The following is a 14,137-nucleotide window of genomic DNA, read 5'->3' as shown; positions in this document are numbered from 1 at the left end:
AGCTAAGATTACCTCCCAGAAACAATAATAAATTTCAATACAATTCTTCTATAAAACTGGATATACTTACCCTTTAATCTTATGCAGTAACATTTTACTTCCAGGGAAGAGAACATATACATGTTTTCTATTCATGTAGATTTCGGAAAGATTTATGATAAGCCTCAATATTCTGTGCTATTTTCCCTGAGAATCTCCAAAGGACTAAACAAAATGCTTGTTTCATTATCATTTAAAAGTAAGTTAAAAGTTAATGTTAAAGATGAAAATTTAAGGGCAGTTTCAAAAAATAAGAATATACATTTCACAGACACAAAAGATATTTTACAATTTCTTGTGTAACAATACAAAGGCAGGTAATTTTTAAAATATCTTTCAAAGCATCAAATAAAAAAAAAATCTGAGGGGCTTCCTTGTTGGGCCAGTGGTTATGAGTCCACCTTGCAATTCAGGGGGCACTGGTTTGATCCCTGGTCCGGGAAGATCCCGTATGCCATGAAGCAACTAAGCCCATGTACCACAACTACTGAAGTTCGTGCACTCTAGGGCCTGTGCTCTGCAATAAGAAGCCACCACAAGGAGAAGCCCACATACCACAACGAAGAGTAGCCCCTGCTTGCTCCAACTAGAGAAAGCCAGCATACAGCAACAAAGACCAAGCACAGCCAAAAATAACTAACTAAAAAAAAAAAAAATTTAAACCTGAGAAGCAAACATCAAATGGTTTATATGTAAATGCCTGTATAAAAAAATCAGTTGATCTTCCTTTTGTAAAGAATATAAACTTCCTTTTAAAGAATACTACCCATGTGTGGTCTTTTGTTTTGCTTTGCCTTCTCTTCATATGAATGGGTGAAAATAAGAAGCACCTCTCCTTACACAAATGGACTATGAACGTGATTTTCAAAGGAAGAATTCATCCTGCCTGTCTGTCTCCCCCACCATTCCATTTTGGAACAGATTAATACTGCCAAAAGGAAAAAAAGAAAATGGCATCCTGGAAAGTAGGGAATTAGAGTCTGTTATTTTCTCTTTCAGGAAGAGTGGGGAAAGAAGTTGGAGCAGTAACATATGTAGTAAGTTTAGAGACAGAATCATGGTTCTGGCATAGCAGTCCCCAACCTTTTTGGCACCACAGATTGGTTTTGTGGAAGACAATTTTCCCACAGATGGGGATGGGGGGATGGTTCCAAGATGATTCAAGCACATTACATTTATTGTGCACTTTATTTCTATTATTGTCACACTGTGGTATATAATGAAATTTACCTCATCATAATGTAGAATCAGTGGGGACCCTGAGCTTGTTTACCTGCAACTAGGTTTGGGGGTGATGAGAAAGAGTGGCAGCCACTCCCACCCAGCTTGCCTCACCACCTCAGCTCCACCTCAGATCATCAGGCATTAGATTCTCATAAAAAGTGAGCAACCTAGATCCCTCACGTGCACCGTTCACAGTAGGGTTCATACTCCTATGAGAACCTAATGTTGCCAATGATCTGACAGGAGGTGAAGCTCAGGGGATAATCTGCATGATGGGGAGTAGCTGTAAATACAGATGAAGCTTCCCTTGGTTCCTAATGGGCCATGGACTAGTACTAGACCATGGCCCTGGGGTTGGTGACCCTTATTCTAGGACTATAGTGACATACAGACACTATAGAACCAATGTTTTGGGAAAAGGCTTTAAAACAAGGGAAAATGAAATTAGAAATTTAGAGAAGATATATGTCTAGACGGTAAGGTGTAAAAGACAGTTATTTGATGTCCATAAAGTCAAGATTTGTTTGACCATCAAGTTGTTTACTCAAAATCCATGAAGGAAGTGTGGAAGAAAAGAATCATTGACATCCTGGAATATCCTGAATGATATGGGGAAGATCAGGGACCCAGCAGTGTAAATATTTCCCTAGTTTGCCTCTCCTCCCATAAAGAGGCATGCAACAGCTTATGGAGGCCCATTGGCAACCTGGGAATTCAGGCAGTCTTTCCTGAAGGAGTTGGCACGGGTTCACCAGGTCAGCTTGGTAGAGGTAGTCATAGCAAACTTGTTCTTTCACTTCTCAAAGCTCAAGAAAGAAAGTGTTGACTCAGAATCCCCCAGAAAGTATCCTTAATTGCATATTGAGAATTTATTACTGGAAATGAGGGAGTCTGAAAAGCGGGAACACAATGATGAGGCCAAGATCATTGGCCCCAGGAGCTGTAACAGTGTCAGCAAAGGGATCAGTGTGAAATAAATGGTGCTGGCAGGAAAAGCCACAATTAGATGTGTTCTCCTAGCCACTTAGTCTAAGACCCAGAGAAGAAAGACTTCTGGGTATATAAAAAAGAAATTATGTAATTGATGAAATATCATCATAGTCTCTTCAGTAGAGTCACAGGCATTTGTATTTTACAACTGTACTTCAAATATATTAGTTACAATAAATTTCTGCATTATATTTCAATTAGGAGAAATGCTTTCTGGTCTACTAGATTTAAAACATGCATACCTTTTGCTTTTGTCAAATAACTGGATGATAATAGATTTTTTGGTAAGTCATTAGAGAAATGAGCAGAAAATACTGTTACTCTGAACAATCACGAAAGTGAAGTCACTCAGTCGTGTCTGACTTTGTGACTCCATGGACTGTAGCCTACCAGGCTCCTTGTCCATGGGATTTTCCCGGTAAGAGTATTGGTGTGGGTTGCCATTTCCTTCTCCAAGGGATCTTCTCAACCCATGGATCAAACTTAGGTCTCCCGCATTGCAGGCAGACGCTTTACTGTCTGAGCCACCAAGGAAGCCCACTCTGAACAATATTGCACATTAAATATGCTTTTAGTCAGAGTCTCAGCTACTTCCAAGTACATCATTAACAGTTCCAGTCACTCTGGAGTTATTGAAGTTCGGATAACTCATTTCTTAAAACTTACAAAGTGTTTTGAGACCAAAAGTTCTCAAAATTCATCTTTTAAGTATGATGAAGTTCTAGGAAAAATTTTCAGTTTTATCTTCTGATAATATTTCATGTAATTTATAGTGTAAATAGAATGCTGTTGTTTAACGTGGGGAAATTAAAAAAGAAACAAATCCAAGGGTTTTAAAAAGGTCAATGCAGAGATTTTTCTAAAACTGCTGCCATATACTGAACCAGAATAGACCAGTTCTTTAGGGGAGCCTATTAAAACTCCATTCAAATACAGCTTTTTATTTAATGACCACTTCCTCTGACATTCATTAGCATCATAAAACTAAAGTAAGAGTTCCTGCTGTTAGAAATAAATATTATTAACCCTGAAACATGATTCTTGTCCTTTAGGTAGGTTTTGGTGGCAAAAGAGATACTATAAAGACTATGCTGCTGTACTTATTAATAAATTTATTGAAAAATATGTAATTCCCAATTTGTATGTTAGCAAACTAAAAACAACTACATTTCTGATTCAATTTCAATAGGTTAGGTCATTTCTTTAGGTTACACATTTTAAAATCCAAATGCTTATTCTGAATTTAAAGTATTTTATTTTGTGGGGGGCAGGAATGTGAGTTGTACCCTCTTTTCTGTACAGTCGCGCATGCTCAGGGCTAAGAATCAATAAAAAGTGCTAATCTGTTAAAATTGATAGCAACATGCACTTTGGAGAACAAAGTCTGTTGGCTATAGAATTATTTGTTTCTTTCCCACAGTTTCTAAGACTTGAGATAGGGTATGAATGCATGCTGCTGTTGCTGCTAAGTCGCTTCAGTCATGCCCAACTCTGTGCGACCCCATAGAGGGCAGCCCACCAGGCTTTTCTGTCCATGGGATTCTCCAGCAAGAATACTGGAGTGGGTTGCCATTTCCTTCTCCAACGCATGCATGCATGCTAAGTCGCTTCAGCCGTTTCTACTCTGTGCGACCCCATGGACAGCAGCCCATCAGGCCCCTCTGTCCATGGGATTCTCCAGGCAAGAATACTGGAGTGGATTGCCATTTCCTTCTCCATGAATGCAGGAAAAATACATTGATGAGGAAGTGTATCAGAAACCTTTTGTTTGCTTTTAACCCATTTATTACATGAAAGTGAAAATTCGTCGCTCAGTCCTTCCGACTCTGTGTGACCCCATGGACAGCAGCCAACCAGGCCCCTCTGTCCATGGAATTCTCCAGGCAAGAATACTGGAATGGGTTGCCATTCCCAACTTCAGGGGATCTTCCCAACCCAGGGATCAAATCCAGGTCTCCCGCATTGTAGACAGATTCTTCACCATCTGAGCCACCAGGGACACCTCATTTATTACATATATGTGGTCATTCTTAGTCTTCTGGGACTGACAAACACAATTTGGGGGCAATTCTTACCGTAATTGCAGGTCCAGCAAAAGCCAAGCTAAGCAACATGAGGAAAGGAATTGCCTCCTGGGTGGGTTCAATGTATGGCATGCTAAGACTCCGGTCATAGCAGCTGAATCCAGAGTGCACCGGTTTGAAGACATCCGTGAGTTCAAGGAAATACAGGCTAACCACCGATGATGCCAATATAGGCAACTGAGAAGGAAGGACAGAGAAGATCAATTTATTTTTCTACACAGGTCATACATAGAATCAGTACATCTTGAAATTTAGAAACACAAGTGTTTTCCACTTTCCCTTACCACTCCTCTCTGATCTCAGAATTAAAATCATTCATACTTACTATTGCTTCTGCCTTCAAAATAAACTCTAATTCATTCACCTCTGTCACCAGCCTTCTCTGAACCCACGGCATGCCTCACCTTTGCTCTTGGATTATTTCTAAATGCTGCTCCACTTTCACACTTACCCTCCCCATCCCACCTATTCAATTTCTACCCAGAATCCCAAATATTCTGAAAATATTTCATTTTAGGTCATATTGCTCCTTATTTTAACTACTCCAGTGGGTTCCATTTTGCTTAAATAAAATTCAAATTTCACACCATTGAATGCATGATCTGGCTCTTGCTTCAGTTTCTTACATCTTTTTATACCATATTTATACTATTCCCCAGCCCCGCACTGTAGAATCTGCCTACAATCCAGGAGACTCGGTTTGATTCCTGGGTCAGGAAGATCCCTTGGAGAAGGAAATGACAACCCACTCCAGTATTCTTGCCTTGAGAATCCCATGCACAGAGGAGCCTGGCAGGAGACAGTCCTTGGGGTTGCAAGAGTTGGACATGACGTAGTGACTAAATCACCACACCAGTCCACTTGGACATTACAGGTGGATCTGTGGTAAAGAATCTGCCTGTCAAGCAGGAGATGTGGGTTCCATCCCTGGATCAGGAAGATCCCCTGGAGAAGCAAATAGCAACTCATTCCAGTATTCTTGCCTGGAGAACTCCATGGACAGAAGAGACTGAAGGGCTAAAGACTATGGGGTAGCAAAGAGTTGGACACAACTCAGTGACTAAACAGCAGCAGTAGCAACCAGCCCTCTAACCACTATAAGCCAATGGGTCTCCCTTTTTAATGGAGAAATAATTGACATATATCAACATATAACATTAAATTAATTTCAGGTATGCAACATAAGATTTAATATTTTTATATATATTGCAAAATGATCACCACAATAAATTTAGTCAACATCCATCACTACACATACTTAACAATTTCTTTTTTATGATTAGTACTTTTAAAATCAACTCTCTTAGCAACTTTTAAACATACAAACAGTATTATTACCTATAGTCTCTGTATGTACATTACATCCCCAGGACTTATTTGTCTTATAACTGAGCGTCTGTGACTTTCGACCGCCTTTACCCATCTTGCCCGATGTCATTCCCCACCTCTGGCAACCACCAATCTGTTCTCTGTTTCTATGAATTTGATTTTTTATTGCTGTTTTTTTTTTTATTCTACATATAAATGAGATCATATGATATTTATCTTTCTCTGGCTGACTTATTTCACTTGGCAAAATGCCTTAAAAATCCATCCATGTTGCCTCAAATGTCAGCATTTCCTTCTTTTTGAAGGCTGAATAATATTCCACAGTATATATGTACCACATTTTCTTTACTTCTTCATCCATCAGTGGACACTTAGGTTGAATCCATGTCTTGATTACTGCAAACTATGCTGCAGTGAACACAGTGGGGCATATATCTTTTCCAGCTGGTGTTTTAGTTTTCTTTAGATAAATACCTGGAAGTGGAACCACTGGATCATATGGCACTCTTATTTTTAATTTTTTTTTTTTTTAGAAAACTACTGTTTTCCATAGTGGATGCACAAATTTCCATACCCAAACACTGCACAGTGGTTCCCTTTCCACCACATCCATGTCAATAGTTGTTATTTCTTGTCTTTTTGAGGATAACCATTCTAATAGGTGTGAGATGGTATCTCATGTGATTTTGATTTATATTTCCTTCATGATTAGTGATATTGAGCATCTTTTCCTACATCTATTGCCCATTGTATATCTTCTTGGGAAAATTGTCTATGCAGATCCTATGCTCATTTTATAATCAAATTGCTTGGGTTTGCTTGTTTTGTAGGAGGTTTTTTTTTTTTTGCTATTAAATTGTTGTTGTTTAGTCGCTAAATCGTCCCGGACTCTTTGCAACCCCATAGACTGTAGCCCACCACGCTAGCCTCTGTCTATGGGATTTCCCAGGCTAGAATACTAAAGTGGGTTGCCATTTCCTTCTCCAGGGGATCTTCAAAACCCAAAGATCAAACACACATATCTTGTATTGCAGGTGGATCCTTTACCACTGAGTCACTGGAGAAGGCCCTATTAAGTAGTATGAGTCCCTTAAATATACTTTGGACATTGGCCCTAAATATAATAGATTTTGTTGTTCAGTTGCTAAGTCATGTCTGACCCTTTGCAACCCCATGGACTGCAGCACACCAGGCCTCCCAGTCCCTCACTATCTCCTGGAGTTTGCCCAAGTTCATGTCCACTGAGTTGGTGATACCATTATAATAGATAAATGATTTATAAATACTTTTTTATATCTGATTGGGCTTCCCTCATAGCTCAGTTGGTTAAGAATCTGACTGCAATGTGGGAGACCTGGGTTCGATCTCTGGGTTGGGAAGATCCCTGGAGAAAGGAAAGGCTACCCACTCCAGTATTCTGGCCTTGAGAATTCCATGGACTATACAGTCCATGGGGTCTCAAAGAGTCTGACATGACTGAGTGACTTTCACTTTCACTACATCTAATTGGCTGTCTTTTCATTTTTTGATGGTTTCCTTTGCTGTGTAGAAGCTTTTTAGTTTGATGTAGTCCTATGGTCTCCACTCTTATCCTGTAGCAGTCAAATTCATTTATACCTAGGGTTTTTGCATGTGCTGTTTCTTCTTTCTTTTATGCTCTCCCCCAGCTCTTTGTCTGAGTGGTTTTTCCTTATCATTTAATGATGACTTCTGTATCATCATTAAGAAGGTAGTCACTGATCCATCTTTCCCTCTACCCTTATCATCTCGTTTCATTTCTTCATGACATTTATCATTAACTGAAATTGTCTTGTTGATTTAACACTTCACTTATTTTTCTTCTCCCTCCATCTCCCACTAAAATACATGCTCCATGAAATGAGAGTCTGCCAGTGTTATTTATTGCTGAGTCCCCAAGGTATAGAATTATTCCTGGCACATGGTAGGCATGCAATATATCATTTCATAATTTAATAAAACAATAAATGCCTGTTGACAAATGACTAATTGAATAAACAAGCAAATATTAATTCATTACAATAACTAGAGTTACCAGATTTAGCAAATGAAAATAAGTCACTCAGTGAGATTAGAATTTCAGATAAGCAATAACTCACTTTTAGAGTGGTCCCCATGTAATATTTGGGAGATACTTAATATTAAAAATTGTTTATCTGAAATTCTAATTTCACTGGATGTCCTCCAGTTTGTCTGCTAAACCCAAACTAGGCACAATTTACTTTCTAGACTTTATGTGATAGATTGAATTATTAATTCGTTCAACCTACAATGTGCCAGGTATTATGTGGGTACTTACTATGATATGGCAAATAAGATGTGGGCTTGGTGATTAAAGATCATAAGTTTACTGAGACACCTATTCTCAGCTAGAGAAAAAATACTGCAGATACAATGTCCAATGCCAGGTCTTACAGAATCTGAAGATACAGATTTCTACAACATTGCAAAAATTATCTATCTTAAGGCTTACTTACTAGTGGAGGATACAATATTTATTTAACAAACCAGATCGAGTTTTGTTAAAAAATATTAATGACCATCCATGATTTCTGGTTATCTGGTTTAAAAATAAATAAATTTACAAGACAGTATTATGTCTTCTACTCCCAATGTAGTTTTTGTAATGAGGTGGGAATTAAGTTTATTGGAAAAATTAATAATGTATGAAACTAATCTGGCTTCGTCTTTCTGTTTTTCAGATGGATGTTTTTCAATAGAGAGAACAAAAGCCTGTAAAAACACTTAAAACATTTTTTTTATTAAAATCCATGACCATTTGACCACTCTAAATATCTGGTCACTCCTCCTCACCATTTCCCTCTCCTGTAAGAAGCAGTAGCTTCCAGACTCGACCAGTAAAGCAACACTTTATGGTTTATGTGCACAATTAAGATTTTCCATTTAAATCAAGTTAAATATATTCTATCTTTAATTCAACAAATACTTTAAATAGCACTCAATATAACATAATTTTCTTTTTTTGAAATTTTAATTAATTTTATTAATTTTAATTCATCTAATTAAAAACTTTCTATTATGACATAAGTGTTAACTATTTGGGAGATACTTATTCTAAAGAATTATTTATACTTTTCAGATAGATAAGCTCAGTATCCTCTAGCAAGTAGAAGTGGTTGGATTTTCAATTCACGAATTGTAGCTACAAGGTCTTATTTCTTAAACATAGTTCTGTGCTTCATTTCCAAAAATGGGAGTAGAGTTTTAGGATCAGTTCAGTTCAGTTCAGTCTCTCAGTCCTGTCCAACTCTATGCGACCCCATGCACACCAGGCCTCTCTGTCCATCACCAACTCCCAGAGTTAACTCAGTTTACTAAAACTCACGTCCATTGAATCGATGATGCCATCCAACCATCAATCCTCTGTCGTCCCCTTCCCCTATCGCCTTCAATCTTTCCCAGCATCATGGTCTTTTTAAATGAGTCAGTTCTTTGCATCAGGTAGCCAAAGTATTGGAGTTTCAGTTTCATCAGTCCTTCCAATGAATATTCAGGACTGATTTCCTTTAGGATTGACTGGTTGGATCTCCTTGCAGTCCAAGGGCCTCTCAAGAGTCTTCTCCAACACCACAGTTCGAAAGCATCAAATTTTGGTGCTCAGCTTTCTTTATAGTCCTACTCTAACATCCATACATGACTACTGGAAAAACCATAGCCTTGACTAGACAGACCTTTGTTGGCAAAGTAATATGCAACATATTACTGCATAAGTAATATTTAAGTAAAAAAGCGGCATCAGTTCAGTTCAGTTGCTCAGTCGTGTCCGACTCTTTGTGACCCCATGAACTGCAGCATGCCAGGTCTCCCTGACCATCACCAACTTCCGGAGTCCACCCAAACCCATGTCCATTGAGTTGGTGATGCCATCCAACCATCTCATCCTCTGTTGTCCCCTTCTCCTCCTGCCCTCAATCTTTCCCAGAATCAGGGTCTTTTCAAATGAGTCAGCTCTTCGCATCAGATGGAGCTACAGCTTCAACATTAGTCCTTCCAATGAACACCCAGGACTGATTTCCTTTAGGATGGACTAGTTGGATCTCCTTGCAACTCAAGGGACTCTCAAGAGTCTTCTCCCACACCACAATTCAAAAGCATCAATTCTTCAGCGTTCAGCTTTCTTTATAGTCCAACTCTCACATCCATACATGACCACTGGAAAAACCATAGCCTTGACTAGATGGACCTTTGTTGACAAAATAATGTCTCTGCTTTTTAATATGCTGTCTAGGTGGGTCATAACTTTCCTTCTAGGAGTAAATGTCTTTTAATTTCATGGCTGCAATCACCATCTGCAGTGATTTTGGAGCCCAGAAAATTAAAGTCAGCCACTATTTCCACTGTTTCTCCATCTATTTGCCATGAAGTCATGGGACCAGATGCCATGATCTTAGTTTTCTGAATGTTGCGCTTTAAGCCAACTTTTTCACTCTCCTCTTTCACTTTCATCAAGTTCTTCTGTTCTTCTTCACTTTGTGCCATAAGGGTGGTGTCATCTGCATATCTGAGGTTATTGATATTTCTCCCAGCAATCTTGATTCCAGCTTGTGTTTCATCCAGCCCAGCATGTCTCATGATGTACTCTGCATATAAGTTAAATAAACAGGGTGACAATATACAGCCTTGACATAATCCTTTTCCTATTTGGAACCAGTAAGCTGTTCTGTGTCCAGTTCTAACTGTTGCTTCCTGACCTGCATACAGATTTCTCAAGAGGCAGGTCAGGTGGTCTGGTATTCTGATATACAATTAGCATCAATGAATGGGGGTACTGTTTAATCTGCAGTTCTGTGTAAATAAGAGCTTATATTTGCAAATCTGTAGATACAGTAAGTTTCACTTAGCATAAACATTATCTTAAAAACGTGGCTTCAATAAATTTAGAAAAAATTTTCCTCCATTAATTTGAATGTCAAATATTTAACCAGATTTGATGATCCACATTCTTCCCTTGATGCCATTAGTTCATATTTTAGGACTTCTACATATGTGTTTTAAACAGGAGTCATGTTTGAGATGGTCATTGCTGTTATTCACATTAATAATAATACACTCCTCAAATGTTACCTTTCCCATTTGCTGTACTTGGTAATCCTTTTTGAGAGTAATTTCCTCTTCCTTAATTTCCCAGTACTTTGTCTTTGGAAATTTCTACACACTGTTCTTTATTACAGCGATCTGGTATAGATTAGTTATAGCCTTTCTTCTGCTTCCGCAATAAAAATATCCTTAAGATGGGGCCTAAGCTTATTCACTTTAATATTTAAACTAATAATATAACATCATTGTGTCTTTCAAATATATATGCATATATGTTATAAATAAATATGTGTGAAAATAATTTCCTTAATTATTAATATTATGCAGTTTGGCCTTTTAAGACATTAGCCTCCTTGAAACAGCCAATTTTTCCAGTTTTTCTAATCCATATATCTTTCTATCCATATACTCTTTGCCTTTTATATCAATTTTGGTTTTTAAGAAAGAGATCTGAACAAAATGTTTATTAAAACATTTGGGGTAAAAGTAATTTTAGACATCATTTTCCTATACTGTATTTTACTACTAGACAGTGTAATGGATTAAATGTCAATATTTGTTTCTATCATACTTATCTTCAAAGATTATTTTTATCTTTTGAAGTATACAACAACAACTTTCTTTTGAATGTAAGAAATTTAACAGACAGTATGTGCTAACTTTGGCATAGATATAGAATTCATATATATACATAAAATGATATATATACATAAAATCACACAGACAGCTTTTGATTGCATTTAAGATGAGATTTAAAAAGAGATTTTAAAAGTCCTATATAGTTAAATATTAGAAATTTTATTCTCTAGTTATGTCATAGCAAAGAAAAAAGTGTGAACCACACTATTTCTATGCAGCAATACAGAGAAGGGAAATTATCTGAAGATTGGAAAAATGGTTTTCAAAAATAAAAGATTGATTTTTATAATTATCCTCAGATACAAGACTTGTGAGTAAAAATAATAGGGCAATTTTTAGAGAGAAAATTATAATAGTTTAGAGAACAGAGCAAACAAAAGAAATGTGTTTCAAAAGATGGTGTTTACTAGATAATATTGATTTTTCTGATGCCAACTTGAAAAGGACAAATACAAAGTGTTCATCAACGTTAGTGAAACATTTTATGGAATCTATCATGACATTGTATCTAGGTCAGATAGCTTACTTGTTTTTAGCATCTTGATAATAACAAACTTTTCTCATTCAGGGAGTTCACTTGCTCTCAGCCTACAGACCTATCAATTCCATTCTTTTCCTTTTACACACACATGGTAAATTTGGAGTCCGCTGAGATATTCATAGACTGGTGGGATCATGGTAGCAGAGGGTCAGTTATATACATTATATACATGGCTCGTTTATTTATTCATTCAACAAATATCTATTGAAGCCTACTAGTTTGAGGCATTGTTCTACATCCTGGGAATACAGCTGTGATAAAAGACAAAGTCCTTATTCTGATGAAGACATGGGTTCTATCCCTGGATCGGGGAGATCCCCTGGAGGAGGAAATGGCAACCTGCTTCAGTATTCTCGCCTGGGAAATCCCAGGATCAGAGGAGCCTGGCAAGCTATAGTCCATAGGGTCGCACAGAGTTGGACACCACTGAAATAACTTAGCCAAACACACAGCACACAACACTGAGCCAAAGAGATGTTGGCAGATTCTGGATATAACTTTAGAGACAAAAATGACAGGGCTTGTTGATGAGCTTGTTATTGAAAAGAAAATGATAAAGGTTGAGTTTAAGGATTTGAGGCTTGAGTGATTGGGCTGGGGGATGTCATTTACTAGGATAGGGAAGGCTGGGAGAAGCTTAACTAGGAGGAACCTAAGGTTTTGTTTTGGAAATGTTAAAACTGAGATGCCTCTGTTATCAAAATATCAAGAAAAGAGTAAGATGCCAATCTGGGTCTAAAGAGAGTCCAAGGTTGCAGGGAGAAAGCTGCATGTCATTGCTACAGGATGATTTGAACACCATCACCTCCAGTTTTGAAAATACCACTTGCACAGGAAACTTCAAACTGAAACTAACTTGGTTTTGATACAAATAATGTCACAAGAATCAAAGAATATAATTGAGCACATTCATATGCAAGAGATAATTTAAGAGAAAAAGAACATTTTTATTTAATAACAAATTCTAAATGTCAGACTCTGAATCAATTTTAAGTATCCCCCAATCATACAAAATATGAAACTTATATACTCTATTCAAATGGAATTCAAACTGGAAGAAATATTAGCAGGTGAAAGTAATTTTATTAAAACTGGTGGCCAATAAGAACATGGTCATAGGTCATCACACGGTGATAGAGTTTTCTGTTTCCTATAGTGCAATCTTTAATGATATTCCTTAGCATTTTTGCCTTATAGTTAATAGAGATAAATATTTCCTTTAAATACTGAAAATAATAATAACTAGTAATATAGTATAAGGCTTTCTGGCTTATCTTCAACATAATTGTAGCATATTTGGGTTAACTATAATGAACCTCAAGAATATAGATCATGAAAAGCATACTAACACTTGCAACGTCATTAAGAGTAGGTCAGAATGTGTCTATAACCTATTCAAGGTCTAGAAATCTAAACACATTTTCACAAATAGAATGGTTGTGGCTTATATCAATGACATGTATTGATACAAATTAAAGCAGGACAGTGTGACTGAGGGAAATCAATGCTGACCTCAGGACCAGAGAAATTCAGTTTCTTCCCTCAATTATTCCACTAGATTTTGGACTTCCCTGGTGTCTCGCTGGTAAAGAATCCACCTGCAATGCAGGAGATGAAGTTTTGGTTCCTGGGTTGGCAAGATCCCCTGGGGAAGGAAATGGCACCCACTCCAGTATTCCTGTTGGGACAATCACATGAACCAAGGAGTCTGGTGGGCTACAGTCCATGGAGTCCCAAAGAGTCAGACACAGCTGAGGAACTGAGAGCATACACAGCTTCTGGGATTTGGAGCAGGTCACTTAACCTTTCTAGGTCTTGTCATCAGTGAAATGGGGGGCTTCTATATTGTCATCTAGATCTAAAATTCTCTATGTGCTGTCATGATGTAAAAATCATCCCTCATACTTTTATTCTCTTACTACCACATATAAGGGCTTCCCTGGTGGCTCAGAGGTTAAAGCGTCTGCCTCCAACGCGGGAGACCCGGGTTCAATCCCTGGGTTGGGAAGATCCCCTGGAGAAGGAAATGGTAACCCATTCCAGTATTCTTGCCTGGAGAATCCCATGGACGGAGAAGCCTGGTAGTCTACAGTCCACTGGGTCGCAAAGAGTCGGACACGACTGAGCGACGGAACGGAACGAACCACATATAATGTATTAGATTTTTTTTACCTCTATTCTCTATAATTCGTTTCATTCTCCATAATACTTCAAG

The 14,137-nt window shown here is 37.8% G+C and overlaps 1 protein-coding gene across 2 annotated transcripts in view; it reads right to left on the bottom strand.

The window, feature by feature from the left end:
• PLPPR4 (phospholipid phosphatase related 4) overlaps positions 1 to 14,137 on the bottom strand; it is a 50,470-nt gene that overhangs the window by 14,888 nt on the left and 21,445 nt on the right. For both annotated transcript variants that reach the window (XM_055402447.2, XM_088834877.1), the window contains exon 2: positions 4,329 to 4,514. In XM_055402447.2, the coding sequence (XP_055258422.1) occupies positions 4,329 to 4,514 (186 nt within the window). The remainder of the gene's footprint in view (positions 1 to 4,328; positions 4,515 to 14,137) is intronic.

This window comes from Moschus berezovskii, chromosome 4 (genome assembly GCF_049115385.1).
Source record: "Moschus berezovskii isolate FMDL1 chromosome 4, NW_MosBer_1.0, whole genome shotgun sequence".
Taxonomy (NCBI): Eukaryota; Metazoa; Chordata; class Mammalia; order Artiodactyla; family Moschidae; genus Moschus; species Moschus berezovskii.
Note: the sequence above shows the minus strand (reverse complement) of the source record. Positions and strands in the feature narration are given on the sequence as shown.